Source organism: Euprymna scolopes, chromosome 30, assembly GCF_053919585.1.
Source record: "Euprymna scolopes isolate OS-2025 chromosome 30, ASM5391958v1, whole genome shotgun sequence".
In the NCBI taxonomy this organism is placed as follows: Eukaryota; Metazoa; Mollusca; class Cephalopoda; order Sepiida; family Sepiolidae; genus Euprymna; species Euprymna scolopes.
Window position 1 is genome coordinate 20,960,136 of NC_136511.1, and position 18,925 is coordinate 20,979,060.

General features: G+C 35.4%; 1 protein-coding gene and 1 pseudogene across 2 annotated transcripts; both read left to right on the top strand.

The window, feature by feature from the left end:
• Positions 1-2,485: 2,485 nt before the first annotated feature.
• On the top strand, positions 2,486-14,836 carry LOC145254697 (uncharacterized). Of its 2 annotated transcripts, none has more exons than XM_080113361.1 (2): positions 2,486-2,590; positions 11,370-14,836. In XM_080113361.1, exons 1-2 carry the CDS (start codon positions 2,567-2,569, stop codon positions 13,134-13,136), a joined length of 1,791 nt encoding a protein of 596 aa, XP_079969487.1. In that variant the 5' UTR covers positions 2,486-2,566; the 3' UTR covers positions 13,137-14,836. The 2 variants fall into 2 exon arrangements, with proteins under 2 accessions (XP_079969487.1, XP_079969488.1); XM_080113362.1 differs by lacking the exon at positions 2,486-2,590 and adding an exon at positions 8,164-8,335.
• LOC145255053 (U2 spliceosomal RNA) lies at positions 4,115-4,343 on the top strand (annotated as a pseudogene).
• Positions 14,837-18,925: the final 4,089 nt, after the last annotated feature.

Sequence of the window (18,925 nt, forward strand, 5' to 3'; positions counted from 1 at the left end):
CTGTTGCTATATCTGGGCAGGAGCTGCCAAAAACAGCCTATCATGCCTTGACAGAGTACAAAATAGACTTCGTGGTTTAGTGGGGGATGCCCTTTTCTCTACCCTGCAACCCCTCTCCCACAGAAGAGACGTTGCGAGCCTATCCTTGTTTTATCGTTATTTTCATGGCAGGTGCTCGTCTGAACTCCAATCCCTGGTCCCCCTCGCCAATCTTTCACGAAAAACACCCGTCTAGCTGAATCCACTGTGAAAAATTTCCCCCACTCTATATCTGTGCCTAAATCAAAACGCGGATTTCATGAGCAAAGCTTCTTTCTTAGAACTGCACGCCTGTGGAACTCTGTTCCGTCTGCCTGCTTCCCTCCGGACTACAACTTGGATGTCTTCAAGTCTAATGTTAACAAATTCCTAATGAACCGCCCCCCCTAATTAAACACTTCATAAAATCTCCTCACTAACGTGATGTACTTGCAATAACCCTTATCCCTGAGTGGTTTCCGGGCCTTGATAAGTGGTGATCACTGTGTAAAAAAAAAACACTCATACACATATAACCACCATTACTCTTTACAAGTCGATCATAATAATTTCTAATTACTAGCATTAAAATGATTATCATTGGCTATACTTATATTACGTGAATACATTTGCCCCAAAAGCGGCGGCACCGTTTCCTTTGATGTAGCAATACGTGATACGGTACAGCTTTTCGAAACAAGGATCCAATATTTTGCAGTCTCTGAAACGACTTACAACTATTTCATTTTGTTTTTCTTTAAAACAGTACATGATATGGTACCATTTGTAAAATATTTGCCTTCTACATTAAAATAAAATCGTCCCAGCTTTCTTTCTTGAATTATTTGATTTAATAAAGTATAACATTCGATCGAGCGCAAAAATCTTATGAAATGATAATATGAACACATCTCTGGCGAGGCAATTTACGTCCCCTCCAAATTCCACAATTGACAATTTATTCACGTTAATCTCATCAATTACGAACTTACCTTTCAGATTGAAAAATAATCCTTATGACATTTCTCGTCGCAAAATAGTTTTCTAGTATCACGTTCTACAAAATTGAACACGGATTCTTTGACAATATTTTTCTCGGCCTTATAATTGAGAAAAGATCCCCGACGATAAGTCATAACATTTTATTTTTTCAATTTTATTTTTTTAAAATCTACAATTTAAGTATATACTCGATGAGATTAACAAAAATGTAAATTATCATTTTTATTACTTTTCATTCAGTTTGTATTTTACTACATTTACGCCAGTTTTTTTTTTACCTTCTTTGTATGTAAAATAATTTACACCACTAATATACAAAGTTTCCCTTTATTACATTTCCTACGGATATACTATTTGTTATATTTTTTAATATAGTTGATTTTTGTTTAGTTCTCTTTGCAGAAAACATTTTCCACTCGGCTTACACATTAACTTTTTCCCGGTCGAAAATGCACTTAAATATGATATCTTGATTAATGCCTATTTTCTGTTTATTATTATATTATATTGGACCCAATATATAGTAATGAATTAAAAAGTTAAAGTAAAAATAACTCGTGCGCCACTACTGTATATCGAAACAAAAATGTTTAGCTTACGATTTGCTATTTCTTCTGACGTTAATGCCTCGGCTATGAACACATGTTTCGTGCAATGATAAAAAATTAAAACATGAATCAATAGCTATTACGTTGCGCATGCATATTCGTAATGCCGTCGTTCGACCTTCAACTGCCAAATTTCATTTTTGTTAATAGTCACATATTTTCACCGATTTTCTCCGGCGAAGACTAAATTATAATGTTACACATGGGTTCGAATACCGTATATATCAAGTTTCATGTCTGTAGAGGAGTTTGGTAGGCGTAATCTTTTAAACAAACATATATACGCATATATAAATTTATATAGAAATATGTTTTTTTCTATAATCCTTTTACGTAAATATTACGCAAGTACAAGTCATGTAGATTGTCTGCATGAATATAATTACACGTAATCATTAGCTTAAGATTATCATCCCAGTAGAAAACTTAGAAAAATTAACAGGGAATTATTTACAATGAATATTTAAAAGAATATGGAACTTTTGCAGATTAATACAATTCCACAAAACATTATTAACAAAGTTGTATTTTCTTTTTAAATAAATAAAAAAGGGGATTTAACATGAATATAAATACATCACCCCCACCCCATTTATAGGAGTAGCGTTATTTTATTGTGGTTCATAAACTTCAACGGTATAATGAAAACAAAATTAATCTCGGTCAAAAAGTTGTTTTGAGATTTGGAAAAATTAAAATCGTCACATTTACTTAACAGAAAATACCACTAAAAAGAAACAGCAATTGTCACGCCAGGAAGGCGCGAACCTCGCATCCACCTTGGTCTTTTTTTTTTCAGGGAAACGCTAAACACTATTTGATTTATCTACTTGAATGGAATTACACACTTTTTATCAAGTGATATATGTAAACATGTTTAGCATGAACTTCGCACGGAAGTATAAAAATGGACGTTGCTGTGAACAATACCCAAGAGAATGAACGGTAAAAAAAAACAAAAGGTAAAGTTGGACAGAAAATCTTGTGTATTTTATTATTTACTTCTTAAAATTTTTCTTAATAATTATCTACAAAATTCTTAACCTTGATGTGTGAAGAAAGATTTTGTGATACATTTTTCCTGAACTGTAAATTTTGAATTTCTCAGTATTTTTTAATCATTTATTTGTTGTTCAGATAAGTATCAATTTGCAGAAGCTTTTCTGATACTTATGAATAATAAGGTCCTTGACATTTGTTATAGATAGGATTTTACACTTAATATTTTCGATATTTGTTTATTAAATATGCTGAAAGCACATCAGTTAACAATCATTCTGCTAATGTAAAGAATGCGGGTTCTTTATGTCATTACAAGCTATTCAAGCCATCGGCTGCATTTCCAATGTATGCAGTAAAACAAGTCGTGTGATACATGGTTCAATCATTAGTCTCCTGTTGTTTTACATTTTGGTACTAGTGCACTTATTGATATTGGGCCCTGTCGGTGGGGCATTAGAATAGGCCGACTGCCCCCCCCTGCAGAGGGTAAAAGTCCCTCAGTGGGGGTCCTGGATATGACCTTAAAATATATCCAGTGGTGAGGCCCCAGCTTTGGGGAGTGTGGAGCCACCCTTTAATTACCATTGCTCCCAGGTCCACTCTGACCCGGAGTGGTAGTACCTGTTAGGGTCTCAACTATGGGTTTAATAGAAACCGACGTGAAAACAAATATATTCTATTAAAAAAAAAATTCTTCAAAATCTTTGGATTCGGCATTAAATAACCCGAAAAGGGTTGATATTCCGTAAAACAACCAACCAACTTATTGATATTAAATAATCCAATGATTTAGAAATCCCTTCTTTACATGGGAAGGGTGTTTTATATCTATTCTGTACTGTAACCTTAATATTAAATAAAAACCCATATAACACTTTAATCTTGGAGATCTTATTTAAAAATAAAAAAGCGTGGATCGATAAGTGCATTAGCAGCCCCCCTTTTCATCAATTTCTTGGTTGAAGTGATTTCTCAGTTGCCTCTCTAATTTGCTGATGACGTCAACATTCTTGCACACCCGTAGCGACTCTGAAGACCCCCAGCAAAGAATCTGGAGTGAGACCTGAGTTTAAACGTCGCAAAGTGCAGCCGATATCTCCTAACTCCTCCATACCCCCCTTGACTCCCAACCAGGCTGGCTGAGTCCGTCAGTCAAGCCAAGAATTTAGACTGATTTTGCATTCCACACCCTCTGAACACTGCATCATCGCTGCTAACAACACCAGGGGTGTCCTGTTTCTTATTCGACGCTTCATTATTCGTCTCACTCCCTCTATCTTCCTTCCCCTCTACACTGTGCCCAATTTTCGAATACCGTATTCCAACCACACACTTACGTGAAGTACGTCCAGCGTCTCGAATGTGTTCAGCGCTTGGCGCCCAGAATAGTGGCCGGCCTAGAGCAATGTTTAAAAGCTCTAAATCTTTTTCTCTTGAGCTCAGACTTTGAGGCTATTTCATCCTCGTCTGCAATATCTCCTGGTTTCACTTGACTTGGCCTTTTGGCCAAGATCAAAGTGTAGTATCTGTTCTTCGGATGCTGCACTTCCATTTCTTGTTCTCTTTCGGTGGAGAAGCAGTCCTTCACGACTTAGACGATTTTTATTTTTTTACCTTTTCTCGGCGTTAAAAAAAAACGACCCTGGTGTCTAATTCTGTCCCGTGGGGAGACAGTGTAAATAGGTACAATATCTTCTGTGTACGCTGCGGCCTGGATCGAGACCTGTTCTTGATTCCTGCCCCGGCACACTGGCTCCGTGGGCAAGCGAAAAAGGTTTACTTTCAAGGGTTACGGAAGCGTTCTAGGATCGAGTGGTATATCTGTGGAGCCAGCTACACGATGGAGTTGTAAACCAACCCACACAACAGGGCTTCAAGGCGGCCTTGGCCTGACACGATTTTTCCCTGTATAGTTGCTCTTTGTACATAGCCACCTAAATTTCCACAACCTTTTTCCTATTGTAAATGGCAATCGCCTGAGCGTTTATTCGTTGACAATTGAATGAAGAAATATACTTTGAATAATTACCTTTTGTTTCTTTCATGTAGATTATTTGGCTTACTTTACTTATCTTGAGTTTTTATTAGTTTGTATTACGATACAGATGGATTCAAAAGTTGTCAAAACATTAAAAAGATTATCAAAGGCAAAATAAGTTACTTTTATACATAACTGGATAAGTCTGTATTTTTATTTAATCAAACATGTTTTTTTTCATCTCGAAAAACATGCAGTGTTTACCGATGTATTTGAAAATTACAAATGGCGCCCGACTCTCTGAACAATAAGTTTGGGAAAATGAGTTGAAACTGAAGATTATACAAAATACTGTTAAATAAAACACCGAATATGTTAGCCTATGTCACGGTATTGAGCTAGTTTCTAACACTATTTTGTAGTTCTTTTTAGTTAACTACCAATTTTCCCAAACTTACCGTGTGCAAGAGTCTGGCACCATTTGTAAATACATCGGTAAACTGTTTTTTTTTCCGAGCTTATTAAACATGTTCTATTAAGTAAAAATACTAAACTTATCCAGTTAGGTAGAAAGGCAACTTGTTTTACCTTTGATAACATTTATTTATTTTTTTTAACTTTTTTTTTTTTTTTTTTTTTGAATCTGTGTATAGTAATACAACCCCTTTGGGGGTTACGTTATGTGACTAATGCTCAAGGTGAAACAATAACAATTTCATCAAATCGCCCTTCCCTCCCAATTTTACGAATGAATTTATCACTAAATTCTAGCACGGTGCCTTTTCTGCATAAATATTGCCAGTTTATTCTTGATTAGCCGGATAACTTTTTTACATGGGAGTTACCACTTATCAAGGCCCGTAAGCCACTCGAGGATAAGGGTTATTTTGTGTACAATAATCAATGGGGTAATATCGTAGTAATAGTTTATATTGGAGATTTGATAAAGTGTCTTAAGAGGGGGGGCGATTAATCAGGAATTTGTTTATGTTGGACTTGAAGACGTCCAAGTTGTAGTTAGGTGGGAAACAGGCAAACGGAAGAGACTTCCACAGGCGTGCACTTCTCAGAAAAGCTATGTTCATGGAATCTACGTTTTGATTTAAGCACAGATAAAAAGTGTGGGGGGAAATTACTGACAGTGGTTTTAGCTAGACGGGTGTTTATCATGAAGGATTGGCGAGGGGGACCAGAGATTGGAGCTCGGACGAGCACTTGCCATGGAAATTACGATAAAACAAAGACAGGCTCGCAACGTCTCTTCTGTGGGAGAGAGGTTGCAGGGAAGAGAAGAGCATCCCCCACTAAACCACGAAGTCTATTTTGTACTTTATCAAGGCAGGATAGGCTGTTTTTGAAGCTCCAGCCCAGATGTGGCAGCAGTACTCCATCTTTAGACGTATTTGGCTCTTATACAGATAGAGAATTGCATCAATAGTGCGATATCTTCTGGAGCGGTAGCAGGATACTACCATTTTCCCAGCGGCCCGGGGGACAGACTTGATATACGTGTTCCATTTCAGATCAGAAGTAAAGGTTAAACCCAGGAGCTTGTCAAAACATGAAGACTCCCCAAGATGAGAGCCATCCATTTCAATTGATGCTAGATGAGGAACAGAGCGTTGATAAGTTAGGAGCTTGGTTTTAGATGCATTAAAAGTAACCAGCCATGTCTTTCCCCACTAAACGATGCGCTCAAGATCAAAGTGGGGGGGATCAGAGAGCTTTGTCATTTACGGCCTTTGTGTTGCCGTATATGGTCATGTTCAGCATAGATGTCAACGAATGGATTGTGTTTTGGGAGATCATTTATGTAGATCAGGAAGAGAGTTGGGCCCAGGATTGACCCCTAGGGACTCCAGCATTAATACTGAGGGCCTCTGATTTCTGCCCATCAACCACTATTCTTATGAATCTATCAGAAATGATTTAATTATTGAGAAAACATTTCCAGTTATATCGTAGCTGGAAATCTTGTGAAATATGCCCTTATGCCAAACCTTATCGAATGCCTTTGATATGTCAAGAGCAATTGCCCTAGAAAGGAAGCCTTTGTCAAGAGATTCACTAATCCGATGGGATATAACTGTTAGCACATCAGCTGTAGATCTAGCAGAACGGAAACCATATTGCATGTCACTAAGGTTATTTCTGCTGAGGTGGTTGACCATTTCTTTATTTAGTATATTTAGTAAGTTGCTGATGACACAAGAGACTTATTGGTCTGTACTGAGAGAAGGATAACTTATCACCTGAGTTCTTCAATACAGGGCATACTGACGAGCTTTTCCAGGGTGTTGGAAAGCACTTCTCCTTAAGACAACGCTTAAACAATTTTGTTAGTATTGGGGCAAGTTTTGGTCGAAGCTGTTTCAACACTATGATTGGAATGCCGTCTGGGCCAGTTGCTTTACTGGAATCAAGGTTCTTGATTAGTTTGGCGACCTCGTGCACAGATATTTGTATGTTGGATAAGGTGTTGTCTGTTGTAGGAGGAAAATGCAACCAAGACTTCTGAAGCATTTTTAAGCATAACTACTTTGCCGCTCGATTTTCCATTTCATCAATGCTCGGATCAACCAGTTAAAAAAATGGAAAAGATTTTAAAAAATAATTGTTTTGGTATCGCGCTATTTTTTAAATAGTTCTTTATTTTTCAGGTTAAATTCAAGTTTCACGATATAATTTTTTCTTTATTAAACTGTTAGGTTCAAGAACAAAATAGTTACAAAGCCGTCCCCAGATAAAGAATAGTTTTCAAAATTACGTTATTGCAGCACAGTACCAAAAATGTACCGAATAATTGATTATCGGTGTTTTATTTCTAAAAGACATTATGCTAATTGTCGGGTAATGTTTTTTTACGCTGACTGGACTCCTCTAATAAAGTTCTCATATGACATGTAGCAGAGAAGACAACAAATGAAAAAGGGCTCATATTCAGATATACGATTCATAACCGTTTTCATAGCCAATAAGTTAATTTTGTACTTATCTGGCTCGTTTTTCTAATTTTACAAAATTTAAATAGTTTTAATCTCAAATATACCGTCTTTACGAGCGGTGCGTGGACAATATAGGGTATATTTCTTTCACGAAGGCTTTAGACCGATGTCTTGTCTGCCAAACGGCTCATAAGAACCGATTATTCAAGAACATTTTTTTTTTACTTTAAACACACAAAAAAATCACTAGATGAGTACTAACTTGACTTTTATTTGCTATAACATGTATTTACTGTATATGGAGTTGTTTGTTGATTAAACTTCTAAGTCCCATGTATCTTGTTTTTCGGATATGTCCAATTTTTATTCTTTTAGAATGTAAGAGACGAGCGCTTCCTTACCGTAACACCGTTTTTACTATTTTTTTTATTTATTTCGATGAACAAATTATAACCGTAAATATCGTAATTTAAAATCTTAACCCTGGGTTCAGTAGTGATGTATTCATCAAACGTCCAGCGATTGGAGAAAAGCTTATAAAGTGTATAGCAAGTGTATATAAGTTTGGGACAACCTTTTCAATTAGTTTAAACATACGACGTTGGAGAAATGTTACAATTAAAACAGTGTTAGTCAAATATTAACATCTTCCGTTGATCACACTAAAAGCGACTCTGATTTATCTTGGATCATAGAACATAATGGAGCCCCCCCCCTGTCATTCATTAACTGAACATAACTATTGGTTCGATTGTATCATAATTAAATTAAAAACGTAAAAGGTAAGGTATCACAATGTTTTAATTCTATAATACATGGCTGATGTTTCAATTGTGGGAAACATCGACGGCGCTTGGTAGTTTTTAGTAAACGTGTTTTAATTTAATTATTTACTTGATCTATAGTAAGGTAATAATATCACGTGGATGAATTTAGCCATCCAAGCAGTCGATACATAATTTAAAATCTGAATGCTCCCTTACTTCGTGAGTGGAATCCTAGCGAATAAGATCTCGACTATTGAAATTGCGATCGGGTTTTAAATTTGCCCTTGAAACCTTGTTTATATATAAGCCTGGCTAATCAAAAGGAGCGAGTACCCAATAATCTAGGCTGGACGCAGATTAAATATAGTTTCTTTGTAAATCAGGCGCAACGCCTGGCTTTTTTTTTTTTTTTTTTTTGTTTATAAAGTAAAACGTCTCCTGTCTAGTTGCACGTATCCCCCCCTTTTTTTGCTTACGTTCCTTCATAAATTTTTAATTTGAATTTTTATTCAGTCGTCTCTGTGCATCTATCTTCCTCTCTCGTTCGCGAAAGATTACTATATCCGGCGCTTCAGAAGTAGGCGTACCCGTGACGTTAATACAATTTTATAAAAATTTTAGGTATCAAACATTAAATAAAACCCTGAAATATATCTTACAAATGAGGTTTATTTCACAAATTTATTTGAATTAATAATTAAAAAAAGCAATATAGCCTCTGCGGCTTGAGCGTATTCTAGAATTCGAATTTTCTCAGACTGTACGCATTAAATTACGCGGTATTTCAAATACGCGGGAATATTGCGTTTCAAGTGGTATATTGCTTGATTTACCAATTCACCATCCCTAAAGACAATGGCATTATTGCGTTAAATCGTACGAATAAGGTGGCCATTTTAAATGTCTCTTTGAAATTATTCGTTCAGAAAATATTTTAAATTATTTTCGAACAAAATCATCGTAATTTGCAAATTCTGATCTGGTTTCAGTCCCTTCATTATGAAATGTTGAACTCAAATACTGATAGTTACCAAGTATGCAATTAAAGCAAATATTTTCCAATTTAAAGTTTGCCGTCTAATAAAATCACTTTATATTTTAAGTCTTTTTACAACCCAACATTACGAAGGGGAAAAGTAATTACTTTTAAATATTCTCGTGCTGACGATTACATTGTTTTAATTTTGTGAATTATTGATACAATTTCTAACGTGACACTCTCCGACCTTTACCTTTCTATTCTCTTATTCGAAAATTTTCTGAAAATTCGAAACACGAGGAGCGTGTTTTACTTTTAATATCGGATGTATTCAGTGTTCAAAAGCAGTCGATCAATTATCGTTTTCAGGGATGTAACTGCGTTAAACAAATTGACGATAATCTTTCTCAAATCCTATATTCACGGTGATTCTTTTCTGGGACGCCAGCTCGTCAAAAAGTACGCTACGGGTCAAATTTCGTTCCGTCATAAAAATAACTTTCTACAGAAAAGAAACCTTATTTTTACACTTATCTCGCAAATAAATATGAAATTATATACTGAAAACACAGCAACCTACATACCCAGTGTATGATTTTGATTTTTTTAAAGAATAAACGCGTTTTTTCATGTATATTTTTATGCTTATTCGCTAGGTAAATGTCTAAACATTCTTGTAAAAATAAGCTTTATTCAATTTTATTCTTTAGAACAAATAAATCATGAGTACGCTAAACGCAATTTTATCAAAGTCACTTCAGTTTAAGAAAAAAAAGAAGCCAACTTTATACCCGGTGTATAATTTTGGTATTTAAAATATAATAAACGCGGGTTTTCACATTTTTATGCTTATTCGCTAAGTAAATGTCTACAGATTCTTATGAAAATAAACTTTATTCAATTTTTATTTTATTCTTAAAAAAAAAAGATGAGTACGCCAAACAGATTATCAAAAAAATTCGTTTTGTTTTAAAATCGAAATCATTGACTACAACTCCGTTGTTGGATATTAAAAATAATGAACACGGTTTTCAATATATATAATTTCATGTTTATTCGCGAGATAAGTGTAAAATAAAGTTTTTTTTTCTGTATAAAGTTGGTTTTATGACGGGATGAAATTTGGCCCGTGGTGTACTTTTTGACGAGCTGTCGTCCCAAAAAAGAATCACCCTATATTCACATAGCCTGGGCAATATCGGCGGATTAATCTAGAACAAGTGAAGCATGCATCGTCCCCCGTGAGTACACAGCATTGCTACCCCTCCCCCATTTAGCCCTCAAATCCCCAGGGGACGTACAAATCCCAATGAAAACGAACAGCACTGCACTTTGAGGACTTAACATATGTAAATTTGAGTTATGAAGAAAAAGGAATGACTAAGTCCACACCTCCCCATTTAGACCCAAATGTTCACAAGGCCTTAATATATTTAAATTTGAGTTCAGCACAATGCAAAACTGCTCAATATATACCCAGAAAATTTTGGACAAATATGGTAAAATAGTCCCAAAAATGGAGTGTCTAAAAGATCCCTGGAGCTCAACCAAGTGTTATCGCGAAGTATAGACAAACATCATTATATAGAAATCAGTTACAAATTTCAGGTTTTATAAAAATCCAAGGCATCATTTTTCTTAAGCACAAAAGCGCCAATTTTAGCCATTTTAACCCGAAAGTCTCCCCTAGAGGGACAACCTGAGTTTTCCCGGAAAATCAGTTCTGTTACTTTTTTTTTACTCGTATCATGCTTTACTTGTACAAAAGTTCAAATAGTTTCAAGGCGGATGTGTGTGTGTGTGTGTGTGTGTGTGTTTTTTTTTATTTTTTTTTTTTAGAAAAATGGAAACACACGAAGCGATAAGGGTGAATTTACAGGTCAATCCTCCTTTTATCGGCGGTCCAACAAGGTAAATGGAGCTATTGATGACGCTAGACCAAGGAATGAAATCTGCTTACTCGTAGACAGAAACCTGTTGAATAGTGAAATACACAAAATGACAGCTGAGAGTCCAAATATTTTGAAAAGTGCATATTTCCAAATACTAATGCAACTATTTTCGTTTCAGATGACAGAGGGTGTTGCATTTGACGTGCGCCGGGCTAATTTACCAAACGAACGGACAATCAACGATCTTATTACTGCGAATAATCTCGATGGAATACGTTCATTACTTAATCCGTTGACACTACACCATCGCCAGTCGATTGTCAGCCGAAACGTGAACAATAAAACCCTTTTAGGACATGCGTGTAAGCTCGGCTTCCGAGACATCGTTAAATATCTCCTGGATGAATGCGAAGCTGATATCTCTGAGCGTTTTACCGATCGTCAAATATTGTTATCACCATTGCGAGTCGCTATCGATAACGTGGACATTTCAATAATCATTTTCTTAATACGCCGTGGAATCGTTAGTGTTGATGAGCACGAAGTGAGGACTTCTATTATTTACGCATTATATAACGAGTATTTCGCCGTCAACTCTCTTTTAGATCGCCAAATCTATTTAATGAAACACAAGGAGTTTTCTGGCATTCCTCCCGCACTTGGTTTTATTGATATGGATTTATGTCCATATTCTACCGATTTTTTAGAGGCTTCCGAGCTGGGTGATATCGATAAAATGAAAACCTTACTAGTTGATGCCGTAGATACGAAAGGGATAAATATTTTTGAGGAAAATGCTTTGTGTATAGCAATCTTGAATGAGAAGGATAACGCCGAACACTTTCTGATGAATTACAGACTATTCTCGCCCAAGGATCATGTGCGAGTCTTGGAGCTGTGCGGGGCTAAATTTATAGTATTTCAATCGGAGTTGGAAAAAGGACTGCGATGTTGGAGGCGGTCGCTACGAATCAGAAACGAACATTTTTGTGTCGTTTCAGATGAATTCCGGAATGAATTTAAAACTAATCTGGGTTTCCAGTTTAAATGCGGAGCACAACTAGATATTCTGGAGGATTATGATGCTGACCTTTATCTCCAGGCGTTGATCGTTTTCCTCCGTTTTCTTCCTACCAGCAGCAGTGTTCTTCAGGATGCGTTTGTGTTTGTAGCACAGCATGTTTCCGTTTCTAAAGACTTGCATTGCGCAATAAATATACTTGCTCTATTGTATGGAGTCCCAAATGAATCTGAATTTGGCTACGTTGACTCTCGTCAAAGGGCTATTGAAACCGCAGTGTTCTTGTTTCGAGATCATTTTCATAGCGATACCTTTGACAAAAATATCTTTGTATCACAATTTCGAAATATGACGGGTTTCATAAATGAAATCGATTGGAAAAACTTATTCAACGGTCGAAGTCAGTTCTACATAATAATCTACGTCCAACTACTCTTCCTTCTTCTCTGGAAGTTAACCTATATGGAATACTTTGACTTGTGCAAAAACGATAAGACTTTAATTAAAAATGAGATCAGAAGAATCTTGAAGTTGAATTCCGATCCCTACCCGACCACGTTACTTCACCTGGCGATCGAAGAACCCAGTATTTATCCTGCCATTCCATTCATTCTTAGTTGTTCGGATGATGCAAATTGCAAGGACACTGACAACAACACCCCGATGCATATAATCTCCAATCTAGACATAGAACCTACTCATCGGTTGAATTTGATTAACCTGTTTGCAGACGCGGGCGGCCATATTGATGCAGTCAATAATTTCGGCACAACCCCATTAAAACTCATTGGTGACATTAAAACTCCTTTAAAATATCTGTCCTTGCAATGTTTAGCTGCTCAAACTATTTATAAACATAATATTAAGGTCCCAGAGTGGTATCCCAAAATTTTAGCTTCATTCATAAAACTTCATTCACATTAATGAAGTTCCATTCACAAAACATTCACATTAATCATTTTTATTTAACGATTCCCCCTATTTTTCTTAGGGAAGCTTCATTGATTATTTTATAGTTGTCCGAATGTTAAATTTCTTAAGTTTTAACGATATTTATTTTATGGTTTTAAATTTCTATCTCGGAATATATTACTTCGTGAATTTATGTCAATTATAAATGTTTAGATTTAAATTTTTCTTTGTTAAATACTTGGAGGATATGACCGTGCAGAGATTTTCCTCTTGATAAACACGACATATCTTGAAAGTTGCATCTCTCAACACCCGTTATATTTATCGATACTTATTCCTGTTTCCATGTGTACCATCGATATTTCATATAATATATATATATATATATATATATATATATATATATATATATATATATCACATACAGGGTGTTCCAAAATAGTTGCCCCATTCTAAATGACCATATCTTTGAAACTACTGGATGGATCTTTATGAAACCAAATACACTGTGTTGAAGGTCATACGTTTTATTGGTTTTATTTACAAGGAAAAATACAAATATTTGTCTGTTCTGACAGATTTTCATAAATAGTCAATATAAGCGCCGCCTGTGGCTCTGCACACGTCGAGTCGGTTTTCGAGCTCGTGCCACACTCGCTGTAGTATTTTGGTATGCATAAGCAGTCCTTTGCTGAAAAGCTTTTCGTGCCAACTCCTAATTTGTTTTGTAGTCGGTGCCATCTTTGCAAACTTTGAAGGTACGCTGCGCTGTATTCGGTGAAAGACCAAACATACTCTAACACGTAAAGTGCCTTTTCTTTTGAAGTGAACATTTCTTAACCTGAAAAGATAGGAATACCAAACTTTACCCACAAAAACTTCAAACGTTTCTACACAAGGGGTGAAAAATTGAGGTCATTCTAACGAAAATTTGCAAAATTATTTGTCTGCGACAAAGGGGCCAACATTTTGGAACACTATATATATATATATATATATATATATATATATAATGTGTGTGTGCTGCGCTAATTCAAGCATGGTCATGCATATGACCTTAAACTATATCCGATAGTGGGGTCCCAGCTTGCGAGCTTTGGGTAGTGTGGAGCCACCGTTTAATTTCCATTGCTTCCATGTCCACTCTGACCCAGAATGGCAGTAGCTGTTAGGGTCCCAATTATGGGCTTAATAGAAATCGACTAGGAAAAAAATATACTCTATTAAAACATTTCTTCAAAATCACTGTATTCGGCAATAAATAACCTGAAAATGGTTGATATGCCGTAAAACAAAAACAACCAACTAATTCAAGCAAAACATAAGAATTCATCTTCACTAACCTAGCAGGCATACCAGAATATACTTTATGCAAATTTTGTATTAGATTCTAAGACCACATACATATAAAAACTTCACAAATTGACAGACTTAAGCATATAGATGTGTATTTCTCAATGCATAAATGATACACATTAGTTTGACTTATCCCTTCCAAGTTTTAATTACATTTTTTACCCATATTTAGAAACTTTTACCTGTTAAAAGCAAAATTGAAATGCTTTCCAAATATTCTAAATACAGATATTTAAGTCTCTAAGACAAACGTTGACAGGGCAATTTGTTATACAGTGCCACACACGCAAAAACCGGGTTGAATAACAATAGGTATATTCTTAAACAATTAACATTAAATCAATGTTATTATCGATCTGTCTATTTATCTATCTATTCAATGATATTCTTAAAATAGTTCATATTGGGAGTTGTTTATTGTTTATAAAGTGTAGCAATGGGTTTAGCTAAGGAGGTTTACAAAAATTTGCTAGAATTATAAACAGTAACATTGAAGAGGCGTACAGGACGGAATATTCACGTTAAGGGGACGTCTTTTAACTGATTACGTCACCGAAACTGAGGTCAAGAGGTCGGGAAGTTTAGTCAAGCAGAGGAATAGACGTACTTCAAGCCAGGAAGCGGGCTGTAAGAATCAGCATGTAGACAAGAAATGTAGATTCTTCTGAAGACAATTTGAGACAACTGAAATAAATTTATGATAAATGTGTTGCTATGTGTTCTGTTGTTTCACACAGGAAAGAACAGAGGTGTCAATTGGTTATGATATGGTTTCCTCACGAAGCTCGCCACCGAAGAATTAAAAGAAGGTATGAAGCTTATTTTCTTCTACTTATACATGAACTGTAAAATATACCCGTGTGATAACTCTGATACAACATGCCTCAGTTTAAACGTCGATATATCCCCTAGCTAAACAAACATGCATACAATATATACGTTTAATACAGATGTTATAAGAACATATCTCCCCACCACTCAATATAATATAACTGAATATCTTCCATCTATACAATGTAATATGTATATACATTTTATAATGTATAATCCTACTTCACATAATACAATATAACAACGCGATTATTGTTATAACATCAATAACTATAAGTCGAGGGCTAAAATAGAATCTCCAGCTAATAGATTCTCCCATGTTGATAAATTTAACGGGACAATTGTTATAAATTTGCTTTGATTTCAATGTTTATATTTCTCATTTATTACTGTTCTCTATTCACTGAAAACGACAGATTAGTTCTATAATCTTGTTATATTAGTACTTCCTGCTCTTTAAAATATCCTTGATTAGGACCGTCTTTAAACGGGATGCCATTTTGGCGTCAAAAGCTGTTTGATACTGATCTAACTTGACTAGGATGCCAATCCTAAGGGGATTTACATATACAGTGAACACGTAACATACGGGCTACCCGAGTTACGAGAAATTCGAGATACGAGAAGCCTTCAGAGCAAAAATCCTCCCCTACATACGAGCGAAAATCAAACTTACGAGTTTCCAAATGTAAACGCTAGATGGTCGAGTGTCGTGTTTGACTGTCTCCTTAATGGTGCAATTTTAATTCGAGATAGGAGCTTCATCTGGGACGAATTCATCTCATGTATCAAAGGTTCAAGCCTTCCTGTCGACTACCACTCATTTCTTTTGTTTTTTAACACGTCTGCCTATTGTTGTTTTGATTTCCCCGCCCCACTACTACCACTTTTTTACAACCCTGAGGCTCCTTACTACAGCACCTACACACACCCGGACACCCCCTCTACTGTTGTTTAACTCTCCTGAGGCGCCTTACTACACCATCTAAATACCTGTGAAACGCCGGGCACCTCTGCTAGTATATTAAAGAACGCAGACCGGAATATAAGCCAACTCAAGACGGGAAGCCTTAGGAGCCACGCGGTGATTACACAAAACCAAGCAGGTGCATTTCATGCATAGCAATAACGAAATAAATACAACCACAAAAACTTTTCTACAAATGATTTGTTTAATATTTATGTACATCTGCACGAAAATAAAAACGTCATCTAATTTATAAACTTGTATGTTCGTCTCCATTTATATAAAAAAAAAATTAAATACACTTCCCTCGAAACATGGAGAGTCAAATTCGAATTTATTAAGTTTTAACTAGTTTTTAATCGGTAGAAAGCGCTTGTAAGGAGTCTAACATTAAGAAAGATTGGAAATTGGCAGGCGTTAGTCGATCGCATGCGTATAGAAGGTAAGTGTCCCTGTACGCAAGTAGACATTAGGCGATTACAAAAAAATGTTTATTTTGAAAGCGAAATAATTATTTATAAACATGACATGTCTAGAAGTGTAAGCCATGTTTAGTTTCAGAACAGTTTCCGAGTGTTCGTTGTTCTACACAAGTCCTGGTAGTTGACTGGTTTGCAGTAGACAGTTCTCGAGTTGGAATCCACACAGCAAAAGATTCTTCTCGTGTTGACACGGAGAAGAAAACATGCGAAATTGTACAGGAAGGTTTAATATTTATAGAGCAATTCTGGTTTCTGATTGGTTGGTAGCAGGACATGAATTAATCCGAATCGTCAGTTCTTAGCCGCATCGTTTATAAATAGAATCTGGCAATAATTTGGTTCCGTCTTTCCCTTGAGGGTTTCAATTAAGGGGGATTGATTTACTGGGATTTGTATTAGAAGCTAAGCACTTATGATCATTATTTAATTGTTGAATTTTTTGCATTTTGGTTGAATTGTTAGTTTGCAATCGCTGATAGCCCACTCCAAAAATTGAACAAAAGACGAAATTAAAAAAAGAATGTTACTCATGCAGAATTTGTCCCCCACCCGGATTTCAATTATGGTTCGATCAGCAATCAACGGATTCACACGAGCGTTGTTTAAATTTAATATTTTATTTTTTTTACATAAGTAATTAATGATGGCAGTATTTTTTTCTGTTTATTTTCTTAACATCTGTTGACAAAGATATTTTTTACATTCTCTTGAAAGAAAACACTTTTCTCTACTTTCACCTAACTATTTACAGTGTTCATATAATCCATTCATCTGTTCTTTTTATCTAAGTACACGGATATTTGAATGTAAGCCTTTAAAAGAGGTGATTTTCTTTGTCTGGGTGTGCATGTGGTTTTATCGTAATTTTTCTATTGAGCTGTCAAGTTTCAAGATTATTTCGTATAAAATGTATTCACAAAATGGCTAATCTTCGGACACAAAACAAAACTTTAAGTAATATATAAAATTATGCACTATTTCTTATTTGCTAATACAAGCAGCTAAACGCCCTGCTCCATCTTTAATTTTTCAATTTCATTTTTATTAGAATAGAAACCGGGAGCATTAAGGATAGAGAAGCTTTTCTAAATGGTTATGAAAATACATTTTATAACTAAATGCATGTTGTGATATATGGTTGTCATGCGATACATGTTAAAAATTTAACAGGAACAGTTACGTGTACGTCTTGCAATAAGTTGGCGACAGTAATAAAACGTACAATGTAAGATTGTTTGTAAAAAAAGACCGAATGTTTGCAACGAAATCATTGATGAGCAGTTACTCTGAGATTATTAAGGATGAGGTAACGAGGAATGAATTTGAAATGTAGTCACATGGCGTCTGGTTACTCTCGTATCAATCAGGTAATAAAATTTGATTTTGTTATCAAAAAATGAGTTGATCAAATTACGCGATTTTTGGAATATGCCATTAGTGTTCGGTGACAGGAACGTAACAGATGTTTTTTTTCACTGCATTATATTCATTTAAATTTGTATTATTACTGCAAGTCTGTATAAGCATAAGTATTTGTGAATATAAAACTAAATTACCTAAACAACTTGCAGTGTCTCGTTTTCTAGATTCACGTATGCAACTATACATTTGATTCAAATATACATGAGGTGTTTTTAGTTATAACGCTGTTACTTTTTAAAAATGATCTTAGTGTATGCATATATATATATATATATATACACTATTAATAAATTGTTTTTTTTATTTATGTGTGTATATATATATATACCATAAAAACTTTCCAATTCATGCACCGAATTAAAAAAATATCCCCCCCCTGAAAGTTTTAAGTCCCTAGATTGTACCTATCAATATACGGTTCCTAACGAACAACGTTGAGTCACACAAAAAGCCCGAAATAAGGGTTTTTGAACCGTTTCGTTTTTGTCGACAAAGTTACCTGAATTCACCAGAATTTAGCACTGTTTATATACAATCGCGCCAAGTCCTTTCGTCATACGGCCAGGACTTATGACGCGATGGATAACGTGTCTGGCTACGGATCAGACGATTCCAGGTTCGGATCCTGGCAAGTTCATAATCATTTTATCCAACATTTACTCATTATCCTTACCCTTATTTCTTTCTTTTTTTTTACATAGGATTCACCACTTATCAATGCCAAGAGACCACTTGAGGATAAG